The sequence below is a fragment of the Phascolarctos cinereus genome, unplaced genomic scaffold, assembly GCF_003287225.1.
Source record: "Phascolarctos cinereus isolate Bilbo 61053 unplaced genomic scaffold, phaCin_HiC Scaffold_7;HRSCAF=346, whole genome shotgun sequence".
Classification (NCBI taxonomy): domain Eukaryota; kingdom Metazoa; phylum Chordata; class Mammalia; order Diprotodontia; family Phascolarctidae; genus Phascolarctos; species Phascolarctos cinereus.
Window position 1 is genome coordinate 118465353 of NW_027556180.1, and position 15657 is coordinate 118481009.

General features: G+C 37.6%; 1 protein-coding gene across 5 annotated transcripts in view; it reads right to left on the minus strand.

Moving 5' to 3' along the window:
* Positions 1-15657, minus strand: part of KLF12 (KLF transcription factor 12) — a 576265-nt gene that overhangs the window by 134603 nt on the left and 426005 nt on the right. For all 5 annotated transcript variants that reach the window (XM_078147175.1, XM_078147174.1, XM_078147177.1 and 2 more), the window contains one exon: positions 2801-2936. In XM_078147175.1, the coding sequence (XP_078003301.1) occupies positions 2801-2936 (136 nt within the window). The remainder of the gene's footprint in view (positions 1-2800; positions 2937-15657) is intronic.

Here is a 15657-nt window from a genome sequence, read left to right on the forward strand (position 1 = left end):
TAGTGAGAAAACGTCATCTACCAGTACATTATCAATACCTTTTCTGCAATTTATAGTTTTAGAGAGTTGCTTGGAGCATTGTGAAGTTAAGTGACCCGCCCAAGTTGTCCTTGTTAGAGGCTGGACTTGAACCTAGGGCTTTTTAGAGACTTACTCTTTATCTGCTATGCCACAAGGCCCCTTAATAAAGGAAGGCTAATAGCTGAAGCTGTATGATTTGTATTCCAATGAATCACTAACAGTATTTAACATAATTACACTATCATTTAGACTTTACTTCCTGAGATAATCTACTGCATTTCTGCACAACTTCAACTGGAAGGAAGTTTTTCCTCCTACTGATCTGAAATCTGCCTCCTTGTAATTTCCATTCATTGCTCTCTGTGCCCAAGATGAGGAATTCAAATTCATTTTCCATGTTATAGTCCCTTAGGCACTATATTTTAATTACTGTGCCCTAAGGGCTTTCTAAAAATATCCAATTCTTCACTATTTGACAAAAATTGCTGGGAAAACTAGAAAGCAGTTTGGCAGAAACTAGGTATAGATCAACATCTCACACTATATACCAAGATAAAGTCAAAATGGATACATGATTTAGATATATAGGGTGATATCATAAGCAAATTAGAGAAGCATGGAAAGTTTTACCTGTCAGGCCTATGGTTAAGGGAAGAATTTATGACCAAATAAGAGAGGATAATGGGAAGTAAAATAGATAATTCTGATTACATTAAATTCAAAAGTTTTTGCACTAACAAAGACAATGCAGACAAGATAGAAAGGAAAGTAGGAAACTGTGGAAAAAATTTTTTACATCAAATTTCTTTGATGAATGCCTCATTTCTCAAATATATAGAAGACAATCAAATTTATAATATGAGTCACTCTTCAATGGATAAATGGTCAAAGGATATGAACAGGCAATTTTCAGTAAAAGAAATCAAAGCTATCTATAGTCATATGAAAAAATGCTCTAAATCACCATTGATTAGAGAAATACAAATTAAAACAGCTCTGAGGTACCACCTCACACCTATTAGATTGGCTAATATGACAGAAGAGGAAAATGACAAATGTTGAAGGGGTTGTGGGAAAATTGGGGCATTGATGCACTCTTAGTAGAGTTGTGGACTCTATCATTTTGGAGAGCAATTTGGAACTATGCCCAAAGGGCTATAAAACTGCATACCCTATCACCCAGAAATACCACCACTACTAGGTCTATATTACAAAGAGATCAAAGAAAAAGGAAAAGGACCTATATGTACAGAAATAGTTATAGCAGCTCTTTTAGTGGTGGCAAAGAATTAGAAATTAAGGGGATGCACATCCATTTGGGAATATCTGAACAAGCTGTCGTTTATGATTGTGACGGAATATTATTGTGCTATAAAAATGAAGAGCAGGATGCTTACAGAAAAACGTGGAAAGACTTATATGAACTGATACAAAGTGAAATGAGCAGAACCAGGAGAACCTACACAATTATAGTAATATTGTATGATGATCAACTATTCTGATCAATACAATTATCCATGCCTACTCCAAAGGCGAAAAATGCTATCCACCTCTGGAGAAAGAACTGACGGAGTCTGAATGCAGAGTGAAGCATAACTTTAAAAAATGTGTTTATTATTCTTACTTTTTTTCTTTTTTTTGCAACATGACAGATATAGAAATATGTTTTGTAAGATTTCACATGTATAATCAGTATCACATTTCTTGCCTTCTTACTGGGTGGGGGAGGGGTAATGAGGGAGACAGTTCAGAACTCACAATTTTTAAAAAATGAATTCTAAAAATAAATAAATATTTGTGGGCAGAAATGCCCAACTGGTCTTAATACGGTACATTTTCCAGTCTTCTCAGCATTCTGCTCACCATCCCCTGGAAATGCTCCATTTTGCCTATGTCTTTTCTAAAATGCAGCACACAGAATTGGCATGATAATACATGTATGGCCTGACTACACAGAGTACAAAAACATGATCACTGTTCTTGCTCTGGAAATGATTCTTCTTTTAACGAAGTTTAAGAACACATTAGCTTTTCTGCTCACATGTCACATGACTATGGAGTAAGAACAAAAACCCAAGGGCCATAAAGAGGTAACTAGAAGTAGGAATGGTACAAATCTGTAGACCTACAAATTGTACGTGCCTAGCTATCTGATAAATCAGGTTCTCTAATTACAAATGCTATCTGCTGTCCCAGGGAAGACAATATTACAAAGCTTTTTGATTCAGAACAATACATACATATATGTGCACTGCTTGTCAAAGGACTCATTTCTAGATATGTGCAGTCAATACTAATAAAAGTCATGAAGACTCAGTGAGTATGAACCTTAGCCTAAGCCAACTTAGATCTTGGAAAAAATTCACTTTCATACACAGCCTACTTTTTAATTTAATGTCCAACTCACTATGCTTGAGATAGCTCTTAAAACAGACTGAAAGGATACTGATAACATTCAGAAGACTTTGTAAAAGAAAAAAATCCTTCAGAGCTGAAGGTAAGGGACTGGGAGATCCTGTAAAAAGCATATGTACAGATCATATTCCTCAGAGAATCATTTTTGATTTTTTTTTTAGCCATCCTAACATATATTTACCACCACTGAAACAAACAAAATCATCTTTTCTTTTACTTAATCTTCTCCCGAAATGGAGAGTTATAGGCCCACGTGCCACCTCCAAGTCAAAGCGGCCTATCTGCATGTCAGCTGATGACTGTAGTTGCCGTTTTCCACTGAACACTGACAATTCTTACCTCCTCCCGAGAACATGATACTTACTCTTGAACTGCTCTGGCTATGGAAAGGGCTGTAGATCCAGTTTCATTAACGCTATCTAAGGTCACATTTGGCAGGTCATCATCATCACTGTCACTTTTAATTTGCCTGGGAGAGAGGCCTCGGGGGTCCATTTGTGCTAGAAAAAAAAAAGGAGGGGAACACAGAACGGAATCGAGTTAGTATGCGGAAACGAATGTTTCCTCAGGTCAACACGGAGCACAAACTTCTCTTCCATGCAGTCGCAATGAACAAATACCCCCAAATCACAAGAACAAGTGAAATCCAGGAGTATATATTCTGTTCTGCATATGACATTCCCAATTGGACAAAACTTACATCAGTTGCAGGGCATGACCATAGGCTAAAACCTGTTAAAAACCCTCTATTCCCAACACAATTAGTTTGTGCTTTCTTTCTGAGATACTATCCAATGTTTCTTTCTTCTCTCTCTTGCCAGCTTTCAAGCCATTTCACTGCTTGTTGGCACCTCCCTTGGAACATGGACGGGGAAGGGAGAGAACATGAGATTCAAACCTGGCTCATTTACTAATTGTTTTCTTTTCCAACAATAGATTTACCAGTGGACAAAATAGAAGTTGTTGTCTAGAATTATACCGTTAGATATTTTATATTTTTATGTATATATACATATATATGTGTATATATACATATATGTATATATATATACACACACACACACACGTTTATATATATATATATATACACACACACACACGTTATACACACACACACACACAACATATAAATATAATATAGTATATAAATAATATATATTCTATTTCCCCACTGGTCCTAAAAATTCAAGGTGGCATAGAATGATAAAAACATACAAAAACCAAGAATACACAACAGTTGTTTAAATAAGTTGGAATAAAGCCCTCACTCTTTTTGGGTTGTTTTGGTGAGGCAATCGGGGTTAAGTGACTTGCCCAGGGTCACCCAGCTAGTAAGCATCAAGCGTCTAAGGCCAGATTTGCACTCAAGTCCTCCTGACTCCAAGGCCATAGCTCTATCCACTGTGCCACCTAGCTGCCCCTGCCCTCACTTTTTTTACTGGGACTAAAATTAGTTTGGGGCTGAGAGTTATCAATCCAGTTTGCTGTGACCCAGTGATAGCTCTGGAAGCATCCTCTCTTTGCTGTAGTCTTGGCAGACCATGTCAACTCCTTGAAGTCACATGACATCTTGCATAAGCATCTTGTGATAGCCTGATTAATCAAATTATCATTCTTGAAAAGGCCTTTACAAGGTTGTGCACAATATCCTTTATTCTCCCAACTCCTCACTATCTCTCCTCTCCTCCCATCCCACACCTATATCCAGTCTGTAGACGAGACCTGTAGATTTCACCTCTGCAACATCTCTCAAGGACCCCACCCCCCCCTTCTCTCCTGTGATACTGCCTTCACCACCACAGTGGTGCAGATCCATATTTCCTCATACCTGGACTACTGTAATAGTCTATTGGTTGGTATGCCTGCCACAAATCCCTCTTTACTCCAGTCTGTCCTCCACTCAGCTATGAAAGTGATGGAGCGTAGGTTACTCTCTTTCTCTCTCTCTCTCTCTCTCTCTCTCTCTCTCTCTCTCACACACACACACACACACACACACACACACACACACACACACCCCAACTCCCTATCACCTCCAGGATTAAATATAAAATCCTCTGCCAGTAAAAACCCTTCATAAACTACCTCTACCCCCAACACACCTTTCTGATCCTTCTTCCACTTAATATCCCCCGCATGTACACTTGGAACCTGTGATACTGACCTCCTGGCTGTTGCTCAAACAGGACATTTCATCTCTCAGCTCAGGGCATTTTCTCAAGTCTGGAACACTCTCTCTCTTCACCTCCACCTCCTGGATTCCCTGGCTTCCTTCAAGTTTCAGCTAAAATCCCATCCCATGCCACAAGAAGCCCTTCCCAATCTCTCCTAGTGCCAGTTCCTTTTCTCTGTTGATTATCTCCCATTTATCCTGTTTATGGTTTGTTTGAACATAGTCGCTTGCATACTGTCTAGCCCATGAGACTGTGCACTTTGAGAGGAAGGACCGTCTTTTGCCTTTTTTTTTTCCTGTATCCCCAACACTTAGCCTGGGGTATACAGTAGGTGCTCAATACGTACTTATTGACTGGTTGCTGAAGAAACTGGAGAGCAGTGAACTGATAATCAGGAAATCTGTTTTTTTGACACAGCTCTGTCATCAAGCTTGATGTTACTGAGTTTTTCCTCTATGTAAATTAGTTTCCTTATTTATAAAATAAAGGGAGTGTAATAGATTCTTCCCAAGTTGTCTTCCCATTATGAAATCCTATGATTCTGGGGTGGACAGGGGAAGCAAACATCCTGAGCTATATGGATATCCTATTAGTGAGTACTAAAGAAATCCTCTCATTCTTGAAAACCTTGGTGTCCAAAGCAAGCACATTCTTTTCAATGAGATACCTTATACTGCCATTTCTAGAATTTAACTTTTTTACTTTAAACTTCAATTTAACTACTGCCACTTTACGTATCAGTTCTTTGGAAAAGGCATATACAACCATGAACATACTTTTTCATTCAGCCACCTTTACAGCCCTTTAGGGGATAACTGTTCTTATCTTAGTATTTTATAGCTATTGGAAAAACCCCAAAATACTTTCCTTTGAGTTGATTTAAAAAAAAAAAAGTTCAAGTTTAATAAAGCACAGTTAGAGAGTAACATTTTTAAATTCTATTTACATGGGCATAAATCATTTGTACAAACAGTTCTCAAGCAAAATTATGTTATTCTCACAGCCAATTAAATCTAGAGGGAAGGGCCAAGTTCATCTATACAAATTAATCAACAAATACAGTGCCAGGCACTGCACTGGATATCGACAATATACAAATATCAAGAATGAAACTACTCATGAACTTATATCCTAATGGGGGGAACAAACAAGAATAAATAAAAATACATGCAGCATAAAGTTAATAAATACAAAATAATTATTGAAATAACTTGCCTTTATACAATTCTTTTAGGCTTTAAAAATGCTTTGCATATGTTACCTCCTTTGCTGCTAATAAACATGTCTATGAGGTAGGTGCTATAATTATCCCCATTTTACAGATGAGGTAACTGGAGTTGAGAGAGGTTGTGACTAGCCCAGGGTCACACAGCTAGTGTTTGAGGCAAGATTCAAATTTAGATCTTCTTGACCCCAGGTCCAAGCCAACCAGCTGCTTAATCTATTTGTATGTACACAAAACAGTTAACATAAGATAAGGATGGAGGGCACTGACAATCAGAAAGATCAAGAAAGGTTTTGTGCTAGAGGTGCATCTGAGAGGAAGAGTAGGACTCCATGTTGCAGAAGTAATGTTGCAGTATATTCAAGAAGGGAGAAGACATGAATTTAAAATATGCAATGTCATGTTAGAAACAGAGAAAAAGTCAGTTTGATACATATCACATATGTTGCTTACCATGATTTCAAGATCCCTTACACAGTGACTAAAAACCCAAGTCCTCCTGGCCCTTAATTTAGCAAGCCAATTTTCCTACCTTCCTATTACTACATCCTCCAAGCTCATTGCCTTCACTCAGGCAAAACTCACTGTCTAGAATGTCACCTGTAGACCAAGAATACCCTCTTGGATTTTTCACCTAGTCAGAAAAATGTGGGATTGGAGGGGATAGAAAATTTAAAACATTATTGTAATCACTCTCCCACTATTCACCCATTCCAAAACACAAGTCATAAATAGTAAATTTACAATGTAAATACGTTTTTATTAGTCCATGCTCTGACTACAGAACTGTCTTTTAAAAGGTTATGCAACTAGAATTGTGTCTGTACTTTAGTGTTTAATCTGTTCTCTTATTTTGTTATGTGTTATTGAACTTTAAAACATAAGATTCTAAGAGGGTTAGAGACATATTAGATTGGCTTTCCATTGGACAAACTTTCATATGAGAGTTCAAGCAATACTAAACCTGATTCTCTGAATTCCTGAAATAGAGTTATGAGGAGAATTGAGAATGACTTGACGGTGATGACGACTTTCATATAGTAGGTGCTCAATAAATGTCTGTTAAATTGAAAATGTTGAGTATTGTTTTATATATATGTATGTATGTATGTATACACACCCAGACACACACACACACACACACACACACACACACACACACACACACGTACACACCACATAAAGGAAAGGTCCAAATGAGAATTTTTAGTGACATAGCACATGTAATGTTTGTATCCAGTCATATCCATATACCATGCACATATATGCAACAAGCATTCTTCAGGTTCTCCCAAGATTGGTAGCTTATTGATGTAGATTTTTTTTCAGTTACATACTATATGCTTTTACATGGGCAGCTAGGTGGCACAGTGGATAGAGTGCTGCATCTGGAGTTAGGAAGACTCATTTTTGTGAGCTTAAATCCAGCCACAGATACTTACTAGCCATGTGACCCTGGACAAATCACTTAACCCTGTCTGCCTCAGTTTCTTCATCTGTAAAAGGAACTGGGGAAATAAATGGCAAACTATTCCAGTACACCAAAAGGGGTCACAAAGAGTCAGACAACACAAGGACTGAACAACACAATGCTTTTATATAAATGCAAATGTAAGAATGAATCATTCATGAGTTGCTCCACAATCATGCTCTATGCTCCTTTCATTAAGAAAATATATCAGTTTTGAATTAAGCTTGCTACTGAAGTTCTACTCAGATAGCTGATCATAATTCTGAAATATCAATAGCTTGGTTCTCTAACTTGAGGTCAGTGGACCAGATGCTCACTTAGTAGGTCCTACCAAGCAGAAAAAGATTCTTTGTAGGGATAAATAATGGTCTGAATGTTTATCATCTGAGGATAAGCCTAGCTAAGTTTACAAAGGATCACTATCAGAGGTTTATCCACTAGGTGAGGTCAGAAAAATGCACAAAACCATCTATTACAGTGTGGAGCAATTTGCTTTCTGTACTGGTAAGGAGAGTACTCATAGATATGAAATCATATACCCCAAGTAATGAAGCAGAATGAAGCAAAATACACCTAGACATTCTAGGAGCCAAAATCCTAGAAAAGAGCTATCAGTAAAACCCATGGTCAAAAATATATTCACAAATGACAAATGTATAATAAGCAAACATTATAATACGCAATAAGCAATCAAACTCAAGGTTAGAAATCCTACTTTACAGACATTCCTAAGACAAGATAAGCTAGAAGTATTCATAGGCTTAAGGCTCTAAGACAAGATAAACTAGGAGTGTTGATGGGTTTATGGCTTTAGAAAGCTCTAAGGAAGAAAATAGTTAAAGAAAGGTGGGAACAAAGGAGTATTTTAAGATACACAAAGTACAGAAATCCAAAAACCAAAATAGGGAGCATGATGAAGAACATCTGAATGAATATTAATGGAAGAGGGTAACAGAAAATTCCTTGAAATGGGAGTATGATACAGACTACCTGGAAAGGAGGAGGAAACAGATGAAGATTTTGGGCAATACCACAAAACTCTCACAGAAGTATGGTATTACAGTGAGACATGGTTTCACAATCTGGACGTCTGACAGTATGTTTTCCTTCTGTCAAAACCAGAGCAGTTAATAAATTGTTTACTTGCTAATGACAATTTAAATTTTCCAAAAGGTAGAGAAATCAATCAGTCAACAACTATTTATTAAGAATCTGTTATGGTCCAATCACTAAGGCACTGGGGACAAAAATGGATGTCACTGTCTCCAAGGAGATTTCAGTCTACTGTAGAGAACATTTACATAACAAAGATATTAAAATATAAACTTCCACAAATTAAAAATCATGACTTCTGATCTAATGCTCAGCCATTGGTCAAGCCTTCCAATCATTTCATTCTATGGCCTATAAAGATGGAGGGAGGTAGGAAGTCACATCCTGGAAGACTTCTCAGTGCAATGCTTCCACAGGTATAATTTTTAAAAATTATCAGGTCATCCCGAACCTTCTCATAAGATTTTTTTTAGAAGAAGGCATTATAATGAATGAGTAACCAGACACCTTTCTCATACCAAAATTCTTAATGTCAGAAGAAGAATTATGGGTGACCAAAAGAGGAATGGAAGTAAGCAAGGTGGATATAAGCACACAGCAGTGTATTACCAGTAATGATTTACCTGAGAGGATAGCTTGTAATGAGAGAACCTGATTTCTTGGAACTAATTCTGGTCTAGAAGAAAGAAAGAATTAGTTGCAAAAATCAGAAGTGAAGAGAATCTTGACAGGAAGTGACTAGTCCGTTTTAGAATGTGATAGAGGTGAGAAAAATTTAGGTAGAGTATGACGTACAGCTTAGATTTTTGGGAGAGCAGATTTCAAAGGCTTCAGAGAAATAAAGTAAGATTTCAAAGTCTAAAATTCAATGGACAGGAAGCCCTAAAGTAAACGACATTCTGAAAACATAAAAAGAAAAAATTCCAGTGAGAAAGATGAGACAGACAGAAAGAGAGAGACAGACAGACAGATCATGGTATATTACGAAAATGAAGAGAATACTGACTGTAATTATAAAGGTGTCTCATCAACCAACCACTTATACTTTTAAAAGATAACAGTCATAAAATGGAAATGAAGGAAGGTTATGTAGAATAAATATAGGAGTGATACATTCCTAAAAGAATCTTGTCAAGAGCCCCAGGGTTCAGAATGAGGTAAGGCTAGTGATGGATGTTAAAGATAATGAAAAAGCATTTGCTTCAATAGTTAGATTTGGGAAAAGATGACTATCAGAAACGGGATAGGACCTGTTGTTTGAAATGGATGGGGTGATTATAGTGGAGAGAAGGCAAAACTCTTCAATTCTCACTGGACTTCTATTTTTTTTTTTTGCCATGAAAAATGATCTCTGGACTTAATGGAGAGAATAAAAATAGTTAATAGGGAAATGACACACAAATAAATGCACAAATGATAAGAGAGGATAAAATTTACAATGAGTTCAAGTGAGGATGACTTATAGCTACATCTCAGGGTACTAAAAATGGAAAGATATAATTGCTGATTCTAAAATAACTACTGTTTAAAAAAAATCTCGATAATTATCTCTTACATCTATCCCATCTCTCAGGTTATACTGTCACCCCCCCCCCCTTCACACTTCTTGCCTGGACTAATGTGATGACCTCTAAATGGTCTTCCTGTATCCAATCTCCCCTCTCCAATCCATCCTTCACACGATTTCCAAACTCATATTCTGAAAGCACAGGTCTGACGATGTCACACCACTGTTCAAGAAGGTTCAGGGGCTCCCTAGTGCCTCTAGGATAGAATACAACAATTCCACAGCATTTCTCATATCTATCCTTTTCTTTACTCCCATGGCTACCACTTCATTTCAGGCCCTCATCACTTCTTATCCAAAACACTCTAAGAGCTTTCTATTTAGTCTGCTTGACTAAGTCTTTCTTTCCTCCAATCCATCCTCCAGACTGATATCCCTATTGCATGTCTGACCATATCTATCCTCTCTTCTATATTCTCTTATAACTTCCTGTTACCTCTAGATCAAATACACATTCTTCTGTTTGACATTTAAAGCTGTTTAAGAACCTGGCTACAGCCCAACACTTGAGGATAAGTACATATTACTCCTCTTTAATGAATTCCACAATCTGGTCAAACTAGCCTTTTTGCTACTCCTGACAGAGGATGGTCCAGCTCGGTGCCTTTGCCCATTCTGGCTCTGATTCCTGGAATGCATTCCCTCCTCCTTTCTGCCTCTATGCTGCCTCAAAGCCCAGCTCAAATACCACCTCCTACCTGAGGACTGACTTGATCCACCCCTCTCCGGTTGCTAGTGCCTTCCCCTCAAAACTACCTCCTGTTCATTTTGTATATATTTTGTTCATGGTTATACTCGTATTTGTACATATAATTTTCCTTAAAGAATGTAAGCCCCTTGAGAGTAGGGATGTTTTATTTTTCCATGTATCCTCAGCACCTAGCAGAGTGCTTGGGACAAAGTTAAATGTTTAATAAATTCTTTTTCTTCTTTTAAAGGCAGAGACTATTTTATAATTTTCTTTATATCTCTACTGCCTAGTACAGTGCCTTCAACATAGTAAGAACTGAATAAATACTTGATGAATTGAATCAAAAGCATTTTTTACATGTCATCTCACTAGATCCTTATAACAAACAACTCTAATAGGACAGGTGAGGAACTTGAGGCAGGAGAGATTTAAGTATCTGATCTAAGATAGAGAGTGTTAGAGCCAGGAGTTGCATGCAGGTTCTCTGCCAGGCACTGTGCTAAACATTGAAAATACAAAGAAAAATTAAAAACAATCATTTCCCTCACGGAGCTTACAATCTAGTCCAGGGAGACAATATGTCAGTATATGTGTATATACACATAAATGCAACATAATTTGGTGGGGGAAATCAATAGCAGCTGAAGGGACCAAGAAAGGCTTCATGTAAGAAGTCGCCCTTGAGCTACGCCTTGAAAACACTAGGAATTTTGGAGTATTCCAGGCATGAGGGACAGCAAATGCAAAGATATGGAGATGGGAAATGAAGTAGTGTGCATGAGGGATGACAGAGTGCCCATGTGGCTGGAGTAAAGTATGCCCCTAGTAAGACTGGAAAGGTAGGTTGGGGTCAGGTTGTAAAGACCTCTACGTGCCAAACAGAGGCGTTTACACAGGGTTTTCCAAAGGTCTTAGTGCAGTTTTAAACTATTTAAAAAATTAATTTATTTTGAATTACCAATGATGACTTCCATAACCTTTCGAGTTTTCCATTTTTCTCCCCCTCCCTCTCCACCTCTCTCCCCAAGACGGCGCTCAATCTGATATTGGCTATACATATACGTTCCTATTAAACATTTAATAAATTCTACTTGACTGACTCATTGATTAATTTTTGTTTAGTAACAGGTAGGAACGATGTCCTCTAATATGCTCTTCTCTTCTCAGAGTCTATGAATTCCTTCTGTCTATACAGTAAAACTCTAAGAAGTTAAATTAAAAGTCATGTATCATTACAGAAGACAGATGGCATCTAATTAATGAAATAGTTATTTTCGCAATTTTTAGAGAGTGTATGTTTTTTTTCTAAATAAGAACTTAAAGTGTGCTACATATGTATTTTTAATTCACTTTTTTTGGTACACAAAAATCAAGCTTTTCCAATGTTGCAATAAATACTGTGCCTCACGTCTGCTACCAATATATGACATCTCTTTTCATCGAGAAAAATTTGGAAAGACTATTTTAGAAATCGGCATGATGGATACAATCACATTCCTGGTACTTGCATAATGAACTCCTCCCTATTTTAACTTAAAAAGGGAGCTTGAGGAGTTTTCAAGTTTTGGCCCAAGAACTTCTATTAATTGAGATACAATCCATTTGGGGGGGAGGTTGATATGTTTAAACTCATATGCCTTTCAGTACCTGATTCCCTTCTTGAGGAACATATTAATGATACACTCCTGTCAAACCTCAATGATTTCTACAGTTCTTGCACTCCATTTACTAAAGAATGACTCATTCAGATACAATTGAGGAAAAATTAATTGGAATCTCCTAAAATGTCTCCTTTTCTTCAGCTGGAGGAGACAGACTGGGAGTGGAAGATGATCTGCTATTGACTGAAGGGTGCCAATTCTGTGGGTTTGTTTTGTCCTTTTTTTTGCCTTTAAATTTCTCCTTTGGAATACATACAAGTTAGGTTAAGAGATCCAAACACTTTTCCTTGGCTAGTCAAGGTGGGGGACACTTTTCTTGGTCATTCAATTATAATTTTGACCATTCCCTGAAACTCTCTCATATAGTTTCAGGGGCATCGAGACTGTCAGCCTCACACCTATAGCGGAATCGATTCTGCTTTAAAAACACCTATGTCTATAACTGCATCCAAACACTTTCTTTGCCAGATCTTCACTTCTGTCTCCCAGCTCTCTGACTTTTCTCTAATAGTAAAGTGATGGTGCTGCTGCCTTTAGCCAGTAAGGGGCATTCTGTCAATACCGACGGCTGATTAAACATTACAGGTTTAAAAGAACTTTTTTCTTGAGAAACTAAAGGAAAATGAAAATAGCAACAGTATGCAAAGGAGAAGCTTCGAGAGCATAAGGCCTTATCTAGGCTGTAATCCCAACTTATCTGAAGTTCGTGCTACAGGTGTCTCGCCAGCATAGTCCTGGAGCACCACTGTGGAACATCACTCCATCTGGAGTTCTCTTTTTTTCCTTCCTTAGGAATATGGTGGGTTTGCAATCAAGAGATCTGCTTCTTACTAATGTGTGACCTCAAGTACTTCTTTAACCTCAGTGATTCCCTCATTCACTCTTCCATGAAGTGTGGATAACAATTCTCATACTACCTAACTCACAGGGTTGCTGTTACATTGCTATGCTCACCACCCAGGTATCAGGTTGATATTACTAATTAAGGGAATTAAGCTTTCTCATTTAAGTCGTATATAAACCAGACAGTAGCAGCCACATGGTCACTTCCCTGTTCCAATGATTTGTCTAGAGCTCATCTGTGTTTTTTTTGGTGATGTTCCTTTATCACAAAAGATACATTTTACCTCTTTTATAGTTTTCAAACGTGGGCTTCCTTTACATTTTCCGCCAAATTTTATTTTCCTACCACACACTACTTGTTGGTTCCAGCCTGTTCTCATTTACGCAGAAAATGACTAACAGGTTCCAGCCGCATCAACAAGCATCATTTCCCCTTTGAGTTAGGTAGGTGTTGCCTACAACTCAGGTTAAGAGATCCAACCGCTTCTCCTTGGCTATTCAAGGTGGAGGACACTTTTCTTGGTCATCCAATTATAATTTTAACCATAGAAGAGTTTCAAGTCTTATAGGTAAGTAATTCTTAACACGGTAAAAGTGGGTGGAGCTAGGTGGTGCAGTGGATAGAGCACCAGACCTGAAGTCAGGAGGACTTGAGTTCAAATCCGACCTCAGACCAAACACTTGACACTTACTAGCTGTGTGACCCTGGGAAAGTCACTTAACTCCAACTGCCTAAAAATAAAAAAAAAAAATTTAAAACCAAATAGGGTAAAAAGGGAGATATTTTATAACACACTCAGCCAAGGTGAGGTAGTGAAGAAACAAAATAAGGATGAGAAGTGACAGGCAGAAGAGAGCAGAATAGTGCCGACAGGCCCTCCTTGCTCCCCACTTCAGTTAGTGACAAGCTGGCTGCCTCTTGCTGATTCTCTAATTGTCTGCCCTGTCAAGGACAAAGTACTTTCCACTTTGAGAAGCCTCTTTTGGCAGGATGGCTGCCGTTTCAAGGCAAGGAAAAAACAGCAGTGGGGGTGGGATAGAGTGAAGGAAAGTAAGGGAGATTGTACAGAAGGAGAGAAAAGTCAAGAAGTGGCAAAGAAAACGTTTGGGTGCAGCTACAGGTGTTGGTGTTTTTAACAAAAAATGATTCCATGATAGGTGGAATAGTTGGACATACAGGTTGAATATAAGCTGACAGTCCTTCCACGTACCTGCAACCATATGAAGAGAGAAAAACATATGTGTTAAATATATCTTATTTAATATGTATTAAATATTTTATTATTTGAGGAGGGAAAGTTTTCTTATACATACATGTGTGTATACATAATAGATGTTTTTGTATCTGTGTTTTTAAAAATACATTTTATGGATATTTTTTGTTTTAATATTGTCTAAATTTCACTCTGTATCTTTTCTCTTCCCCTTCCTACAGATGAAAAAAAAAAAAGAAAAAAGGTCTAGAACCTTGAGGCCATATGTTTCCCACCTCTCACAGATACTCACTGGTGAAGGACATATACATATATGTATACATACGGACATATGTATACACACACATATAGAAAATTTCCTCCCCCACTAAATAAGCATGTGGTAAAAAAAAAATGCGACACAATGGAAGAAAATCACGGAACCTTAGAACTGGAAGGGAAGTTAAAAGCTGTGTAGTTCAAATTCCCAATCAGTAGAAGAATTTCTTCAAAAATGTTCTTCCCAAATGAGCACCCAGCTTCTGAGCAAACACAGGATTCTCACCCATTCATAAGAAGGCAGTTCCACTGATGAATCACCCTAAATGCAAGGAAGGTTTTTGGTTTTTTCCTCTAACATTTAATTGAAATCTAGTTCTTTGTAATCAACTCAAAGGTCCTTGGTCTCTTTGGGGACTCAGGATCTAACACCGCCCACAGGCCAGTTTCTGAGAAGCAAGGCAGCATATGGATGAATTCTGGCTTTTCAATCAGAGGATTGCAGATTAGATCTGTAAAACCCTTTAGAATCAAACAAGAAACATTTAATAAAGACTTTTTATTAAAAAAAAAACTCCAGGAGGGGGAAAGTAAAAGACACAAGGTGAGATTTTGGCAATGTTAAAACAAAAGACGTCAAATAAAATGCATTTTAAAAACCACTCATAGACACAGAAACATCTATTAGGGAACAAAAATCATGCTGAAACCTAGGATGGCAAAAATAAGGACATGATAGTTCCTACCCTGAAGGAGCTTTCCAAGCAGTAAGCCAAGGGACAAAAGTGATAGCGTGTTGCAATGTTGTAAATGTTACTCCCTGAGGAGAAAACCTTTTGCATGTCATTTAGCATTTGAATCCAGGTAACCTTTCAACTACAATAAGCTGACTCCTAGAGACATGAGTTGATTCTAGGCTCTGCTCTTTATCACCAATGTGACCCTGGGCACTAAACCTTTCTGAGCCTCATTTGCCTAGTTTATAAAATAAGGGTGTGAGATGATAGGGGTATTCTACAGATGCTTTTTGTTCTAAATCATTTGGTGCTCGGTTCTCTATACAA